Source organism: Balearica regulorum, chromosome 10, assembly GCF_011004875.1.
Source record: "Balearica regulorum gibbericeps isolate bBalReg1 chromosome 10, bBalReg1.pri, whole genome shotgun sequence".
In the NCBI taxonomy this organism is placed as follows: Eukaryota; Metazoa; Chordata; class Aves; order Gruiformes; family Gruidae; genus Balearica; species Balearica regulorum.
In genome coordinates, this window is record NC_046193.1 from 17,855,953 (window position 1) to 17,874,164 (window position 18,212).

Below are 18,212 nucleotides of genomic sequence, written 5' to 3' on the forward strand. Positions count from 1 at the left end.
ATTTTACATGTCGTCTAATAAAGCACTAAAGCCTAGGAGGTTTTTAGATTTCTGTAACTAAATTGACAGCTTTTATGATAGGATGTGGCTTTGCCAGCACCTGGCCTTACGCACACAGACTTCCCGGCTCTTCTAGCCCATCGAGGCTGCTCAGACCCGTGTTTCGGGCCACTCTTAGCACACTCAGCATGCACCGTGCTCAGGTCTCAGCACAGGGGCGCCATCCGGGCCAACCTGACACATAATACCCAGTGGTTATCCTAGGTGCCCAGGTCTGCCAATGCCCCAGGCCAGCAGGCAAGGCTCACCATGGAGGAAGAGGCAAGCAGCAGAGCTCTGCTCTTCACTGGGAAGCGGACTCCACCGCCAAGGGACGGCCCTGCTCGGGATCTCATCTGGTGACGGGTTTGCACTGACATGCCGTTCCAATCACAGCAGTTTTGCATGATACCAGCTGCTCTTCCGGATGTAGGGAAGAACAGGCCTGACAAATAGGATAGTAAATGCACGTTAAGGATGTTACTCCAGAACTCCCAGCTGTTACACTTTTGCCGTGAGAATTTAAAGGTATCTTGTTAAAGATGTAACACAATGTCAGCATTAAGTTTCCTCCTGTTTTGCCTTCTAAGTGCCCAATCCTACAGAGCTTTATTAATAAAGACTGAAATGTCAAGATTTAAGGGCTACGTAAATCCCACTTAAAACTTTCACAAAGGGGATTAACTGGAACTTACCTACTGCTTACACCACCGTTGGCTTTCTGCGGGGGGTGCGTGTGTGTGTACACATTCTCACGTCTGTGCCTTTTGGGTTTAAGCTATAGCAAGGCTGGCTGGAGCGCAGCTTGCATCCAGCCCCGCTGAGGGGGGCTGCTGAGGACAGCAAACTGCACTCTTGCCAGGTTGCAACTGCGTGCTTCAGCAAAGGCAAAAGCATCTCTTCTAGGCATTGCATTTACTTGCAATTTGTAACAGTTAAAAATCACAGGAAGTGTAACTGAAACACCTTTACAAGGGAGACCAAAACTAACTGTACACATTTCCATACACAGAGAAATGACCCATGCAAGTCAAACCAAACCAGTCCACAACGCCACGCCAAGCTGAACACAGAAAGTGACACTGGTTACAGAAAGTGAACAGTGCCCTGGCACAACTGGAACACCAAACTTTCAAAAATACAAATCCAGAGCTTATGAAATTTTCCATATGACATCTGACAATTAAAAAAAAATGATATGGTTCTAATCTACATATGGCTTAAGAGGAGTAAAACTTGTATGTACTGTCATTAGCCTGTATGAGAAAAGATATATATAGAGAGAGATGAAAAAAATTACTTTTTTAGTTAAAAAGCACGTATATGAGAGTATGCCAATATTACCCAATTGAAACTAAATTCCTATGCATTTGATTTCACCTACCTGTAACAAAATGCTGAATAGAAGAACACAGAAAACAATAGACAAATTAAACAATTTTCTATTTTCCAGAAAGCGCAAAGTCATTAAATGGGTTCACTTTTACATTTATTTGACAAAACGGTATACATAGTGTTAATCTTTGCAGATTAATAATCACGTACACATAAAATTGTTTTGAGACCAGAAGTTAGATACACAGTGTGCGACAACATTGCATAAACAGTTCTTCCACAGAATGCTTCTATTTCCGGTATTAAAATATATAGAGTGTGATTTATTTATTGTGGTGAGGTAAACATTTCTTCCTTCAAAGCAGTGTGCTTCTATGCACCTTCATGAGAACGGCTAACGACACCCTTCTTCATTCAGTCAATAAGTACATACCTAGTGGCATATTTATTGCTATACTAATGGTCATACATTTTTTCCTTGAGCAATATGTAGAGAAAGGAATGGAGAAGAAAATCCTACAGTAATTGATGATAGCAACCTATCTACACTATTTGTGTCAAGAGCCAGAGATTAGTGCAGATAATTTATTTTTAATGTAACAGTTTTAATGGAAATGTCAAGAAAAATTTATTTACATTTTTCTAAGTAGAACATGGTATTGATTAGAGCCACACAAAAATCACAATTAAGAATTTATTAGACAAATTTTTACCTCTCTGCCCATTTACAAGACCAGATCATAATATCCACTCATTTGTTCACTGTTCAAATTTATTGATGATTTTCAGCATGTAATTCCTGCGCTGAGTGAGATTTGTACTGAGTTCTTTAGTTACACAAGCCATTTGGTATTGTCTTCTGTTCCCTGAATGAATGATTTGTGTAACTAACAGCTTGAATTTTGACTGTTACAAAAGAATATATAATCAAAATAAATCTTGGGCAATATCTGAGTACTGAAACTTACTTTTTTTTTTTCTTTTTTCTTGTATTTTTAGTGATGCCTGAGAAATCAAATACTTTAAAAATGGAAAAGTTCATTTGTGCTTTATTCCCAATAAATCAGAAATAGTTTTTGGAAGTTAAATCAATTGAAGAATTGCTCCTGACAGAAAACTGCTTCAGGTTCTCATCTTATTTTAAAACCTCACAGCAGTGACATACTTATGAAAGAGGTTATTTAAAAAAGTTAGCAGCCATTTTCTTAGTGGCAGACCCGTCCTCCTCAAGCTCTATGTATGGCACTGTCACACCTAGAAATACTGCACCTCATTTCCAAAAACTAGAAAATAAAATGAATCACATTTTGCTGGCTTATAGGCACAGTATAAGAATGGAAGGTCCTTTCACTCCCAATTGTTCGATCCCTTTTCTTATTGTGAGGTATACTTTGGCATCTACAAAAGAAAATCATCTTAAGGCAAAATGTGTGATTTCTAAAAAAAGAAAATAAACATTATTCATTTGAATAAAAATAGATATTGTAAGCACAATTTATTACATTATTGTAAAAGTCCATAAAAAATATAAACCCATTATTAGTTTGCTGACTCTTTACAATATAAGAAAAATGAATGAAAACATTGTGAATTAGGCGAACTACATGTGTTTGATTAAAGAACAATCCTGTTTATAGAAGTCAATTAGCAATTATTGTATCTTATCATGAGTTTATCAGTGACAATTTTGGAAGGAAAGAAGAAACAGATCTTTATGAAGTGAAGTATTACTTACGACAATTCTGAGTAACAAAATGACCAAACTTAGTAACAAACTTGACCAAACTTTTCAAGAATGTAGCTGCAAAATTTCTGAAGCCTGACTTGCAAGCCTATGGCCTGAGTTTGCCATGTATCACAAATTAAGTCCACCCAGTCTGATGACTGCTTAGAAAAACTCCACTAATCCTCTCTGAAATAACGATAGGAATGACACCTTGTGAAACACATACACTTTCCATGAGAATAATCTTCAAGTTGTCATTTTTTGGCCACGCTAGCCACCGCCTTCTTTGCTGCATCCTCAAGGTCATTTGCAGACGTGATGGGGAGTCCACTTTCATTCAGAATACGCTGGGCTTCGTGAACATTTGTTCCTTAAATAAGAACATTGACTGTAGTTACTAATTAATATTAATGAATAAATGAGCATCTTCTATTAAATCTCTATAAAAGCAGTTAATGCTTCAAACCTCACATCATTTCACTTTAACAGATTCGATGAGTGGTTTAGACTGAGTTGAGAAGAACGAACTCTTATTTTCAATAACAATTTTGACAGACAATGCAGTTGGTAATAGCACTTGCATCTACAAGAGGGGCTTTGAGAAGATTAGGGGGTCAATCCAACATCCACCAGAGTCAGTCGGGACATCCGGCAAGAGCAGTGGATAATGGATCACATATCAGGCCTTTAAGATACTCTGAAGATTTAACACATTTATTAACAACAAGCGGGTACAGCTAATTAGCACTCTGAAACAACAAAATTCACCCATGTTATCTGAAAGCTGCAAAATGGGCTATTGAAAGACAAAGATTTTGGTAATCCTGAAAAATCTAACTCATTTTGAGCTGCTCTTGAATACGCTTTTTTCTGCTAAAACAGGGGGACACAGAGGTGTCTGAAGCATTCAGCATGGCACTGTTCCCTCCACTGCTGCTGCACTAAATTATCCCACGTCAAAGGAGACTGTATGGCTATACAGTACAAGTGCTCCTTTTCATACATAAAGAGCTCAAATTTAGTCAGCCAACTACATGCATAGTAAAGGAAAAAAAACATAAATTTAAAAAAAAAAATTCAGGAAAGCATATTTTTCACATGTATAAGAGACAAGTGCATCACCTTCCCATTTACTTTAGCTGATTCTTGTTGGAAAACAAAAGACAAACAGAAACCACAAATTCTCCAGAGCTTTTTCCAGCAAAGCCAAGTTACAGTTTTGCTCACCGATACGCTCTGCACCAGAGAAGCACTTGGAGTCAGATATCCCACTGAGGACGTGGGAGCCACTCTTTGGGATCACACCACTAGTCACAAGCACAAGACCCTGAGCTGATCCTCTTCAGGATCAATTCTACCCCCCCTCTGCATCAAGTTCCTTGTTCATTTGCCATGTCAAAATACTTAATTACTTTGTAGTTCCTAGGCCTAGCAAAATGAATTTTAATTATATTTGGAGCTATACTCTAATTATATCCTTAATTATTAACCAAGGAAGGAGCATACTCTTTCCAGAATGCTTATTTTAAAGGGTGATTTTGCTTTTTTTGGCAGACTTTACAAAACGTCTGAAATTGTACAGCAGAAGCAGAGAAATTCAAAAGTCTTTTTCAACAGTGTGCTGAGGTCAGGATTCCCACTCCCAGCACCGAGAGACCAAAGACATCTCTGTCGCAGCAGGCCCCAGCACTTTGCGATAGGAGAGGCAGGTGTCTGGAAGAGGAACGTGGGACCCCATCTGCTAGCTGCTTAAAAGCCCTGGCAGAAGAGGTCATGCTTCCCATCGACATGCAGAAGACACACTGTGGGACTTGTGTAGGAAGGTCAAAGACATCTGAAATCTCTGACAGAAGGGGGATTTGGTTGCATAGTAACATCCAGAACTGTACAGGACTTTTCCTACAGAAAAAAGAATACTGTGGGGAAAAAAGAGCATAATATTTGATTCTTTTTTTCAACCATCCTATAATAATGTAACGTGGAAGCTGCTAATTGCCAGTACAGAACCGTACAGGGAAGTCAGAACGCATTACAAAGGTTCTCTTCTCTGTTAAGTTCCTCACATTTGTATAGTGATTCCCATCAAGTCTTGAAGGTTTTATCTATTATTTAGATACAGGTGTGATAAACATTTAAAACAGGCAAGATTGTACCGATCTCTTAAATAGGATTTTACAAGACAAAGGAGGGGAAAAAAAAAAAGGAAAGAGAGAAAAATTTTCCTAGAAGTTTTTCCACAGAGCAAAATATTATGCTGTTTGTGATAGCCACATAGTATTTAAAACTAACTTTTGCTCTTCACTAAGTGGCCAGTATTAATTTACTAACAGGTCAGAGTGGGAACAATACATTGGATCTATTCTGCGCTGCATTGATTGCTCTACACACCACTTGTCTGACAAGCATCACAAAATCAATACAAAACACAGCCCACGAAGAAGGGAGGGGGGAGTTTATGCAGACAAATGAAAATATGAAAGCTGAAAAAACCCCCGCTGCAGTCAAAAAAGTAAGGGTACACTTTGTATTTATTAAATAAAGAACTGTTTTATAGGCAGGCCATACAACTAAACATATTTTTCAGCAAGGATTTCCTTTGCTGCAATTTTCTTTTTTTAATGATAGCTTTTTATCCCATTGTGATAAGTATTTCAGATACACAGAGCATACAGACATGATAACGAGATCCTCCTAAAAGCAGAGGTAAGAGTTTTAAAACTAAACGTTCAGAAAACACTGGAAACATTTAAGAATCTACAAAGGGTATAAGCTTATTGCAGCAGACATTAAAATAAACAACTAAATAATCCCATTGTTCTAACATTAACCTCCTGCCACTGGATGGTGTCAGAGAACTGTAAACAGAATCCCATACACAGGCTCTCAAAATAACCTGCCCTTCACCGACACTGCAGCCAACTGAGAAACGGAGAAAATTCAGAGGACTGAAGGCTGTCAGGCTTGGGTTGTTGTTGCTGGGGGGATGTGTGTGGGGGGTGTTGTTTCGGTTTTGTTCTTCATTTGTTTGGTTTGGGGTTTTTTTTTTTTTTTGTTTTTGGGGTTTTTTTTGTTTGTTTGTTTTTTAACTTGACTCCTGATAGAGGAACGGCTTTCTGATGAAAAAAAAGTTGTTTCCTTCTGACACATATTACTGTCGATGACACTCCATGGAAAACCAGGAAAGATATAATTTTATCAGCAAATACTTTCAGGCTCTTTAATCTAAATATCCTCCCCTTCTGAAACCTGGGTTTTGCAACCACCTCTTGGTCTGTGTACATGCAATCCCTCACATTTACACTTCTATTGCCTTGAAATCTCTGCTGTCACTAGTGAAGCGAATCTATTCAACTCATTACCCAAAAATGGTAGTAATAAATATTCTATCTAAGCATGTTTCTATAAATTGTAAGATTATACCAGCACACATTGTTACAAATGAGTCAAGAGGCCTGCATAGGTTGACTGAAAACAAATAAATAAAACACCCCCAACCATACTCCAATAGGATTTTGATAATGTTCATTTATTCACTTGCACTGTCATAAAACCATTAGGAACAGGCTAAATCGGTTTAATGCTGATGGCTGGAGAGGATGCAAGACTCTGCAATGCCATTTCTAGCCTTTCAAGCAAATAAGATATAAGGGGAGTATATGTTTGGTATACCCTAACAAATAGAAGACTAACGTAAAGAATAATCTGATCTACCCAAAACATTCTGCTATGACAAAATATTTCACAATATGCAGATTGTCTGAAAATTATTATTGATGTGAACACGTTGTGACCATGTTACATTATCAAGAGCAATGGTTCAACTTTGATATGCTACACTGATGAGCCTATCAAGAGCCAAATTTCCCCCCCCTCGGCATGGATCCAGGTGATGTCATTTCTGCTAGCCCAGAGGCTAGGAACTCACAGCCTCTCAGGTCTCAAAGACCGAGGTATTGGAGAATAAGGGATGAGTTTGAAGATGTCTTTAGAGGCTGATAAGAATAAAGTTCTAAATGTGACTTTGAAATACTTCATTGTTCTCTCCTGATGGGCAATTTGGGATACAAAAAAAAAAAAAAAAAATATCACAGGCATATATACAAGATCATATTTTTGAGCAAGATATACAAATTGGAGCAAAATTGCACTTATGTGTAAAAGATTTCTGAATATGTTAAAAAAATCATTCGATTCTGAAGAACACAGATGACTAATCATGTGGCTGAAAATATAATAGGAAATTTTGGATTCAGACATTTGAATAAAAGCCAACTTGCTTCTAGCAGCGTTTCAACATATTAAGCAGTTCTAAATCCTCCCAATTCTCCTTGTCCTATGACCAGAGAAGCACAGAATGAATTTGTTGAAAGAAAGAGAATGTAAAATTTCTAGCATAGGAAGAGGACATCCAATTCACAATTCTTTTTTATTCTTTCCTCTCTTCATCTAACTCTGAGCGACATAAATGAGAAACAAGGTTTGACTTCCATTCAGCTCTCCTGGTTAGATTTCACAAAACTTAATTGAAGTTCATTACACTTTAAAGGGGAAAAATGCTGCATAAAACCAGCAGAAGATAGTTTTCTACATCTCTAAAAGATAAAATTTGGAATATGTGGTTTCTCCATTTGTTCATGAGCCTTTTAAACAATAATAATCCTGTGTCTCAGCTGGTGAGTTCTTGCCTTATCAGTAAGGCAAGTAAATACATGTAATTATAAAGTTACCATTTTCAAAGAGGAGAGTAATCCTTTCTTTATCCACTGGTAAAACAGCTTGTAATTATTATACAACTGAGAACAAAGATTCGTCCACAGAATCCTGCTAAATCAAGACAGATTTGACTGATTAAAACTCTAGTCATCAAGACATTTGTAATACAGTGCATGCGAGCAAAGAGTCTTTAAAGTGCAGGTCACAAATCTGTTAGATTTATGGGAATAATCATGAACCTTCTGTTGGAAAAATGTTCAAAATGGAAATCCAAACCAGTGCTTGTCCCTTTTTCTCCTTTTGAATTGTAAAATATTATCAGTGATGTTTTAAAAAGTCTTGGGTAACCTTATGACTTCCATAGTACTCATTATTAATTCAAAATCCTTATATGTTTAGATAACCCGGTGTGAGTTAGTTCAAAGAAGAACAAGGAAGATGATTAAGGATCCAGAGGGATTGATTTCTGAGGAAAGATTAAAAGAACCAAATATATATATATATTGCTTGGTTGGGTGATTAAAGAGGCAGAGAAAGCAGGACTTACAAGCTAACAGTTTCCAAGTACAACCTCTGAAGGCTGTAAACATCATAGCTCTTTGGTTAGGATGAATTGATGGGCAACACTAAGAATAAGAGAAGGAATTAAAAAAACTTTTGAGATATGCAAAAAAGATAGTTTGCCATATTATACTGGGACAGGGTTTCCTAAAGAAAACGCAGTATCGTCATCTCTGGAGTCAGCAGCTAGTCTAGGAGAAGCATTACTGCAAACCTAGTAAAGAGTGAGGGATCATAGGAAGATGACCAACAAAAGATGTTTGCATTACAATGTGTGTTTAACGTTCTGAGGATTCAGCTTCGGTCTCTGTGGATGAAGCAGCACACGGCTCTCAAAGGTTGCAGGCACAAGAGGAACAGGCACTATGCAGTCGCCTCTGCAGGGCTTTGTGCAGCAGCCCTCCTGCTCCACACCACCTCTTCCAGACAAACTCCACGGTACAGTAGCACCACCAGGACTCTCCTCGTTCAGCCCAGGACTGCTTTGCCTCTTGCAATCTCCCAGAAGTCACATTAAAAAAAAAAAATATTCACCCTTACTTGTGTACAATCATGGAAGTATTGAAAGTACTGGAGAAAGGCCAAGAAAACCCAATGGCAGATCTAGCAGACTGCAGTTTAAAATGAGCGAGTTGATTTTCTTGTTTCTCTTATACTGGTTTCAAATACTGCAATAGAAATGACTTGTAACTATCTTGTTCATAAGGAAAACTAACGGCTTTTCCAATATCTTCACCTAAAAAACAACATCTACAATAGATGAGAAGTCTTGCAGATCTGACAGATAAACTTTTTCCCAGCTATGACAGACAGGAGAAGTTTTTTAGCTATGACAAAGAGCTAAACAACATTGCCTAGAGCTGATAAACAACGAGATTTTATATTATGAAACTTTCCTGCTTCTAACCAACATCCATCAGTCTTTCCTTCATCCATATTAAACTATCTATTTACTCTCTTAAGGTGTTCAGTGGTGCTGCATCATCCAAACAAAATCTTCCATTTTAGAGTATTTACATTTTTCTGAACTTACCAGAACAAAAGCCTACCCATGTTAAACCAAGAAAACGCTCTGGAAAGCGTTCAAACCCTGCAGTGAAATGCACAGCAGAACTTTTACAGGACAAAATTGCATGTGACACAGGCTGTGGTCTCACCTGACGTGAACTACGTATCATGTGCAGTGTAGCAGGAGGAGGAGGGATGGAAAACCCCGCTTTCTCATGAAAGGCAAAGCAAGGACCCCTCTAACCAAAGGAGTAATCTGTGTCTTCATGAGTCCTGGTAACTTTCTTTTTTGAAAAGGAAAAAGCCTGGTGTATTCAGAACATTTTCTCCCCCCTGCCCTTTATCATAGTGTTAAAAACCACCTTTGTTTTGTACCTCAGGTACATGAAGGGATGCATTTCCTCCTTTCACCACCAACGCTGAGTGATAGGACATTTTATGCTCTTTATACACACCCAAACATGAATATTGATGTTTTTGAGGAACAGGCCTTAAAAAACCCAAACCAAACAAAAAACTAGAAAAAACTCTATTTTCCAAACTTACTTAGCAAAAAAGAAATGTTTTAAGATTACCAGAGCTGGGTGCTGATGACAATCAAAGCACTTTTTAATTCAATGGCAGAAGAAGAATCTCCCTTCCTCCTTCAAGGTACTTCTCAGAAATTAGAGACAGAATTCAATCTGCCATTACATTAAAGCCAGTAACTGCCAAAAAGTCCTCTTCCTTACCTCTCTATTACCTTTTTGTTTCCAATTTAACAATGCTGGATGTAGTTTAAAAAAAAAAAAAAGTAATTCCTTACCATTACCAAATTTTCTGGTTTTTAATGGATTTTAATTGGACTGGATATTTGGGCAGAAGAATATGTTACAGTAATCTCTCTCTCAAAAATACTGTTTCTAACATCTTTCTTTTAATTATGATATTGGAGTAAATTTAAGAAAACTGTATGTTGCTGCAGGTTTAGCAATAATGGAATTGCATTCAGCAAAAAATCATTTGAAAAAGAAATACCTTCCAGTAAACAGAAACTTTCATCAAAATAATTCCCATTTGCATTGCAAATCCTAGAAGCAAAACCATAATGCTTTCATTGCAAAATGTTATTGCTGTGAGTACCACAAGGGATCAGGGATACAGAAATATGTAAGGAAAGAGTTTATTGACTTCAGGTCACGCTATGGATGAAGAATTAGACATATTCTTATTGTGTGGGACTAACCTGTTTAGAGCTCTGAGATGGAAGAAAGCCAAAGTGGATTACTGTGCACCTGAGGGATGATTTTTGTCTGAAACCATCAGCACTCACCTTCCAGTCTGACCACCAGAGGTACCTTCAGCTCCAGCTCTCGGCAGGCTTTGGTAATTCCATTGGCGATAATGGCACAGTTCACAATCCCACCAAAAATGTTTACAAGGATTGCTTCAACCTGTAGGAATGAAACAGAATAGGAAACAGGTGGATTTTTAAATTTGCCTTTTGTTTTATTTTGTTTTTTAAATAAACACAGGTTGAAAGATCCAAACCAGGGTCCAAATTCCCCTCTGTCAGGCAGGTTCTCATTTATAGAAGGTACCAGCTTCACCTCTGTACTCAGAGAACTTGATTCTGAGTCTATTGTTTCTGTAGTGTGTAGCAGTGATTAATTGCCCTGGTCTAAACTGGCATGGTAATTAATGTCATAAACACATTATTACACAGAAAAGGGGAATTTCTATTGATAAGTGTAAATAAAAAGAGATTAAACAATTGTATTTTGGATTTTTTTAGTGTATTGAAAAATCATTAGAGAAGACACAGTGTATGAATGTGCAGATGCACATGCAGTGAAATATTCACATGGACACTTCACAAAACAATCTGGATACACACTTTATCATGAGCAGTACAGAGGAAAAGGTAATATACTTGCCCTGACTCGATAAAGAGAAGTAAAAATCCCTTCTAATTAAGAAGAAGAGGCATGCCATGAAGAACATTCATTACAACAGATTAACTGATAACCTCAAAAAACTGTTATTCGTCAGGTTCTGAAAACTGAAATTCCTGCACCCAATTCACAACTAAATTATCTTTCACAACATACAAGACCTTAATACATGCAAGATATTATTATGGTTTCTTTCCACTTGTAAGGTAGTATAATATTGAACCCAGGCTTCCCACTGTGGCTTATTAAGTCAAGGGACACACCACACAGATGCAGCTATGCTGTTTCTCAATTCCATAGTGGGGCTAATCCACAACATTCGAGGTACTCTACAATAAGCTTCACTGGGTGTCACAAACAAGCTTTGCCAGAATCATGTTGACTCAAAAGAAGACAAGATAAAGAGGGGATTAGGTTTGAAGGAATGAAATATCACTGGATTTCACTTGTGCATGATGTCAATCGCAATTATGCTTAACTCATTGCACAAGATGAACAGATTCACTTTGCCCACCTCCAGGTAGCCAGACTCATACCAGCACTGACAAAATTCCCTGCAGTCACGCATGTTTATAGCTCTGCACAATCGGGTTTAATATTTCTCTGCAGACAAAACGTGCCAATTAACTCCTGTGATGTGCAGTCACACACACAGATTGAAAGCTCACCACTGTTAGGAATACTGCCATCCACAATGCAGCAATAAAAAGAAAAAAATCTCAACAAATACTTTGCTTCCCACATGAAATCAGCTCACAGATATCCTTCAGCAGTACCCTGGACAGCAAAAGCATCCCTTACTGTAAACATATGCTGTGTTTACATTGCTCTGTAGAACTCCAATGCTAGCAGAACAATCATAAAATGAAGATGGCAATGGGACTACCTCGTTGACATCTCTCATCACCTGCTGCTGCTCCCACCTCCAAGACTTCTCATGATGTTGCCCAAAAGTGGCCACAACAGTTCCCACCTGACCATACAGGACACAGTGTATTAGATACCAACTCTTTCATCTAGTTTTCCAGCGCTGATGTGCTAGGATGCTGCCTGCCCCTGCTATTTTTCTCCTCTTACTATCTGCAGTGGAGTCATCCAGTTAAGATTAGCTCACTCTTCTGGGCATCCTGATACTATAAACAGAATTCTTGCGTGTATTTTCAAAGCAGAAAACCAGTTTAACGCTATATAAATAGAACAATAATTAATAATAAACTCCCTTAAAAATCCTGATATCCAAATTTCTCCCTCTGAAATTAGGTACGGTGATTCGGTACACATGACACCAACTGCTCCAGTTCATAGAGCCTGCACAGTTACAGCCTGCATACGGCTCATGGCATGGCTTCCTCATCACAGGCAGAGCACACTAGGTATCAGAGGGAAATTATTAATCCAGTTGAATCAAAACATACAATTTAATTAATTTTTGTAACTCTCTTATAGTTCAGACATGGGACAACACTTTAATGACACATGCATTTCCGAGTCTAAGGTTTTCTGGATATTACGTCGGTGATGCCATTGCAATTATTTTTTTCACCTTTGCGTTGTTATAAAATCCTTAACTTTGTAGAACCTATTGAAACCTTAGAAGGCCCCTTCTCTGCCTCGTTCCTGCTGCCTGTGCACATGCAAACATTCTCAGTGTTAGGAGGTGAAAATACGTAAAGTAAAAATCGAGCCCTTCAAACCCTTATCACATTAACCCTTGTAGTAATGAGACAGCTAGGCAAAGAACTTTGATGTTAAAATATACTAGTGATGTATTCTATCAGCAGGACAAGCCACGGACACTGATCCACTTTTCTAATACACGCTACTAATTCAGGGACATTGCACCAGGCATGCGACAGATCAACTTAACCAAGCGTGTTTACATTATTAGAGATAAAGAGGAGGATTTTATGCCCAGTACAGATATTTTAATTCCTGATGCAGACATTCTCATTTAAGGATCTGCTTTTCAGCTTTCAAGCTGAATTCTAATCAGGTCTTCTAATCCATTGGCAGCAAAAGGAAAAAAAAAGTTGAAGGAAATTAGATGCAGTTTGGATAATTGATGTTTGTATGCTTGGCTTTAATAAAAATACACTGTTAAATTACAGAGGAGTCTAAAAGGATTCAATCAATAAGGAACTGAATCAGGTAGAGAATTCAATCTCAGGTTTTATTGTAATCTTCCAAATAAGCCAAAAGATCAGTCCAAATGATGCTGAGATTCACTTTAACTCTGCTGAAATTTGTGAACATTGTTTATATATGCTTCTGTAGCCTGACTAGATCTTGCATTTCCAGCTGAAAGAACTTTAACATTCAGACCCAGCAGATGGATGAAAAGGTTTTTCAGTATTTCATGTGCACAGAGAATGCACAATCTCTGTATTATTTAAGTCTATAAGAAAAACAAATGTCCTATCGTATACCAGAACCATTACATATTAACATGCTCAGTATCTAATGCACATGGACTATTAGACACATTAAGGAGAGGGCAAACTGTCTACATACAAGACAGGTTACTTGATAGCATGATTATTCTAATAACCATTTTTATCCAACAGCATGCCTTATAAAATTATTTTGTATTTCAGCAACATTAAGGAAACTAAAGATAGCAGTATATCCACAGCTTAGGTTCTTTCCATCCACTGAAACTACTGATAGATGTGAAATCACCATCGAATGTACTCACAACTGATTATGGACTTGGAGAAACAAGGGAACCCACGATAGCATGAAGACATCACCATCAGTGGTGGTAACAACCTGCAGTCTGCCAGGTCTAAGCACCAATGTTGGGAAGCAAAAGTGATAGAAACATTATCACTGTCTTACGATGCTAGTTATGGTACTGAATCTTTGCAAATACTGGAATACCCATTAATCCCACAACTCCTAAATACGACATGAACATATATGCAGACACACAGCTAGCCTTTTCTCTATTTAAGAAATAAGATATATTTATGTATAGCTATATCTATATAAAATCTATGTTGCTTTATTAATAAAACTAACAGTTTTCATCTACAGTGACTTTTTGTTAAAGTGAGCCTTGACAAAGCCTGCAATTCTGCTTTGAATGTTTGGCACCAAAAAAAAACGCACCCAAATGAGTGTAATTGTATACTAACCGCAGTAACGGTGCTAGGAGATTACTGTTAGAGTTGTATTGGATCACCAACATAATCCACAAGGCTGTCAGGTTTCACACAAATAAGGGCATTTTACGTACAGCAGAAGCAGCTTTACATACCTGCCTGCACTCTAAAAAAAAAGATATTGTGTATGTGCATTTACTACATTTTCTTCTTTTTTTTCCCCCCTCTCAATTGTTCTTTGCCTTAACAAAATGCACACTGAGATCTGATCATCATACACTTAAGGATTAACACAGGCATCACCTATAAAGCATTCCACCTTTCCTGCAGCTCATTTATAAATCTATACACAGGACGTCTCGCTGTCTGCAGCCGCTGCATTCCAGTCTGCTGAATATCCTTCAGAGTCCGCACTAACACCACAAATTCTTTACACAAAAAGAGACTACAAAAACTTGACACTTGCAAGTTGTTATTTCTCTTTCATTTTCACATTACGTCATCTGATGACAGCAGGGAAGAGTTGCAACAGTTTTCCTACTATTAATACCGTCAGATGCACACCTTGTGACTTTGTATGCGTCTTTTCCCTTATAGGCACACATGGATGCATGAACACTCACACAGTGAACTATAAATATTACTATAAAATCACCAATATAATCTCTGACCTTGCTGTAAATTGTTGCTCAGAAACACAATCCAGTTAGTTGAAAACGAGCTATTCAGCAGCTGTCAGTAAAACCACATCTGCAGCAAATTAAAAGCTACACTAGTAAAGAACTTGCTTACAGTTTGCTTTGATTGAAATCTGAAAAAAAAACACCTTTACATTTCAAGCTAACTAAATTCATTTATTGACCACTCCTCTCTCTTTCATCAGCTAAAAGTGTACCCAGACAGTATGAAGCACACTATATTTGTCAAGTTTTCTTCTCCAGGATGCCACAGGTCACATATACATGGAAGACAGTGGGTTTGCATGGTACAGCTGGCAAACATTTTCATGCATGGAGGCTTCGAGCATTTTTTAAATAATGCATTTTAAAATAAAACGTGTATCATGTCTCCCAATCCTTCTGGTCAGCGGGGTCTAATTTTGTATCTGCAAACCCACATTATTTTACCAAATGAAACCATTAGGTTGCCAGAAAGGAAACAAGAAAAGCAAGCCAACAGCATACTGACAGGCATTTTTCTTCTCTCCTTCCTTCAATGTGAGAAACACCAGTGGAAGGGCAATATCTCAAATCGCTCAAACATATCAAAGAACGTGGGGAAGCTGACGCTGCGGGATGCTGGGACACAAGCACGGAGGCTGCAGATGTATTGCCAGCGCATGGGGGGAAAGTAAAGGGGCTGTAACCTACAGCTGGATACAGACATCCAGTGCTGCAAACACAGGCAAGCCTGAGAAGCGCTGTCACTTCACAGTTTTATATTCCCAATCTGATCTTCAGAGACGCTTAGCACCTCAACTCCCAGGGAATCCCTGTTAAAAGAAAAGGGGATTCACCACTCCTGAAATCAGATATCCAGGTTGCAGTTTGGCCTCACAAAGATCCACTGGCTTTTGTAACAGTAACATGCAAGAGCTTCTTTCTCGGAGCTGAAGATTGTGGGAACTTCTACTAAGAGCAAGGCATCAAGAACTGCTGCAGTTTAGAGACATGCAAGGCACAATACGCTTATGTGCCAGGATTAGAGAATCTCAGGAACATATATTTAATTAGCTACAGGTAAGCAAGGAAGTTTTTCTCCTTCAGCTTCTTAGTGACTACACATTGCTTTTATTAAGAAAGAAATCGTCAGCATGACAAGGAGAAGGTGAGTCCCCTTGTTACCTGCTTTGGAGACAGAGACACTGAGGCAGAAAGGTGAGGACATTTTCCAAACACTTTGGAGACGGTTGAGTTTACCTGGATTACATATCAAATGTTCTTACGTCATGTCCCAGACAAAGATCTTTCCCCTATGCCTTTTAAGAGGTAGGTAGCAACACTAAGAAAAACACCCCAAGCCATTGGGTAGAATGGGATGCATAGTTCTTCGCTTTGAACCTAATAACATGCATCTAATCCTACTATTCCTATTATTCCATTGGTCTTTATTATTCATTCCTTCAGTTTACAAAATTCTTTTCAATGTGAAAGAAGCAGATTATCTCCAACTCTCAATACAATGTAATAAAAATGTAATAAAACACAGATGCCCTACACTTGCATCTTCACGCTAAATCATTCTGCTCCAACTGATAAGTCAGATACAAACATTTTTAAATGTCTCTATATTATTATAACTTGGACCGCAGGTCAAATGTAACTTTTTCATATCCAGTTTTGAAATATTACTCTAATCCTCTAGCTTTTTATATCAGACATTTGAAAATAAAGATTAAACCTACTGTATCAGAGCAGTACGAAAAATTTACAAACACAAAACCGATTGCTTAAAATAGCCACTAGAGGACAGTGCGATTCAATGTGGAAAAGGAATTTAACAATCTCCTTGGAGAGTCGAGCAGGGTTATTTTTTCTACTTAAAGCCAAACTATCTCATTTTACTTTATAAAAATGATGCAAAATATCATTTTGCCTCTTTGGGATGGAATTTTGAAAGTCTGAAGGTGATAAATTTAAGGAGGCTGAATCAACAAAAAGCAAAGCAAGAAACCTTGCAGTTGGGTGAAGAAATACTGATAGAATGCAATTTTGAATGTTTTATACTATTCTAAAATAGGTCAAGGTGTAAAATTCACTAGTAATACACCCTTATGGTGCAGCAGGAAAGAAACTCTGATGAATCCTCAAAACAAAATCCAGATTTTTCTGTCTGGGGGGACTGGCTGACAGATAGGAAAAGCAGCTTAAGTAGTTTCTCCAATGCTATTTTTCCGCCTAAATTCAAGAGGTTCCTCAGGAACGCAAGTCTCACCGAGAGCAAACATCCTCTGCTGCTACCTCCTGTTGTTGTAGGTTAAGCCCTTTTCTTGAATGGCTGGTGAGGCGGCAGTATCTGGCCTGCATACCAGCCCAGCACTGGAGGAATTCCTTTCAGCAATGCGACTCCTTCGGTGCCAGGCTAAGAGTCCCAGCTACCACATTTTTGCAAAATCAAACCTTTGTGGCTCCGGTTTCTGATGTGCTAAAACAGTCAGCCTACGGTCTTCAGTCTTTCCTGCTTATAGAAAATTCAGGATACAATTTTATCGGCTTCTGCCGCTTGGAAAATGATTCAGCAACAATCCTCTGCTAATCGACCAAATCCAGGCTGCAGCCCTTCGATGGGGTAAGAAAACCATGCAGGTAAGCAGGGTTCTGTCACTGGAAGAGCTCTGGTGCCCTCAGATACCATAGACGGCTCCCAGAATGGACCACCAGGAACATCGCTGTCCTGGGATTTTGTCTTACTCCTCTGTAGCACTGGCATAAGAAAAAAAATTAAGGGATCGGAGCTCATTAAAGTAATGGTATGAGATGAAATGAGAACTGGCAGATTACACACCACAGTACGGTGTTGGAAACAGTCCCCGGAGACCTTCCTTTGCCCAGCCGCAAGGAGCCCATGTTTTGGGAACAGAAATATTCCGATTCTAGACACACAGATTCCAAATTCCAAAACATCATGGCAGGCAGCAACGTGACCTTGGGAACGTTCATTTCAATATTACTTTTCAGTGAGGCAAGTCTTGCATTGAGCTGGTTTTGGGAACATTTCCTCGCCTGCAGGATACACACTCTGCACACCCTGAGCCCTGGCACAAACACGTTCACCGCGATAATGCCGTCATTC

The 18,212-nt window shown here is 38.4% G+C and overlaps 1 protein-coding gene across 2 annotated transcripts in view; it reads right to left on the reverse strand.

Annotated features, from left to right (window-relative positions):
* Positions 1 to 1,511: 1,511 nt before the first annotated feature.
* The window catches only part of SUCLG2 (succinate-CoA ligase GDP-forming subunit beta), a 130,688-nt gene continuing 113,987 nt past the window's right edge, over positions 1,512 to 18,212 (reverse strand). Inside the window, exons 10-11 of one of the 2 annotated variants that reach the window (XR_012837059.1) lie at positions 10,608 to 10,815; positions 1,512 to 3,470 (exon numbers count right to left, since the gene is read on the reverse strand). Coding sequence is in view for 1 of the 2 variants with exons in the window: in XM_075762395.1 (XP_075618510.1) it covers positions 3,355 to 3,470; positions 10,695 to 10,815 (237 nt within the window). In the remaining variant the exon portion in view is untranslated. The remainder of the gene's footprint in view (positions 3,471 to 10,607; positions 10,816 to 18,212) is intronic. The other variant, XM_075762395.1, reaches the window with a different exon arrangement.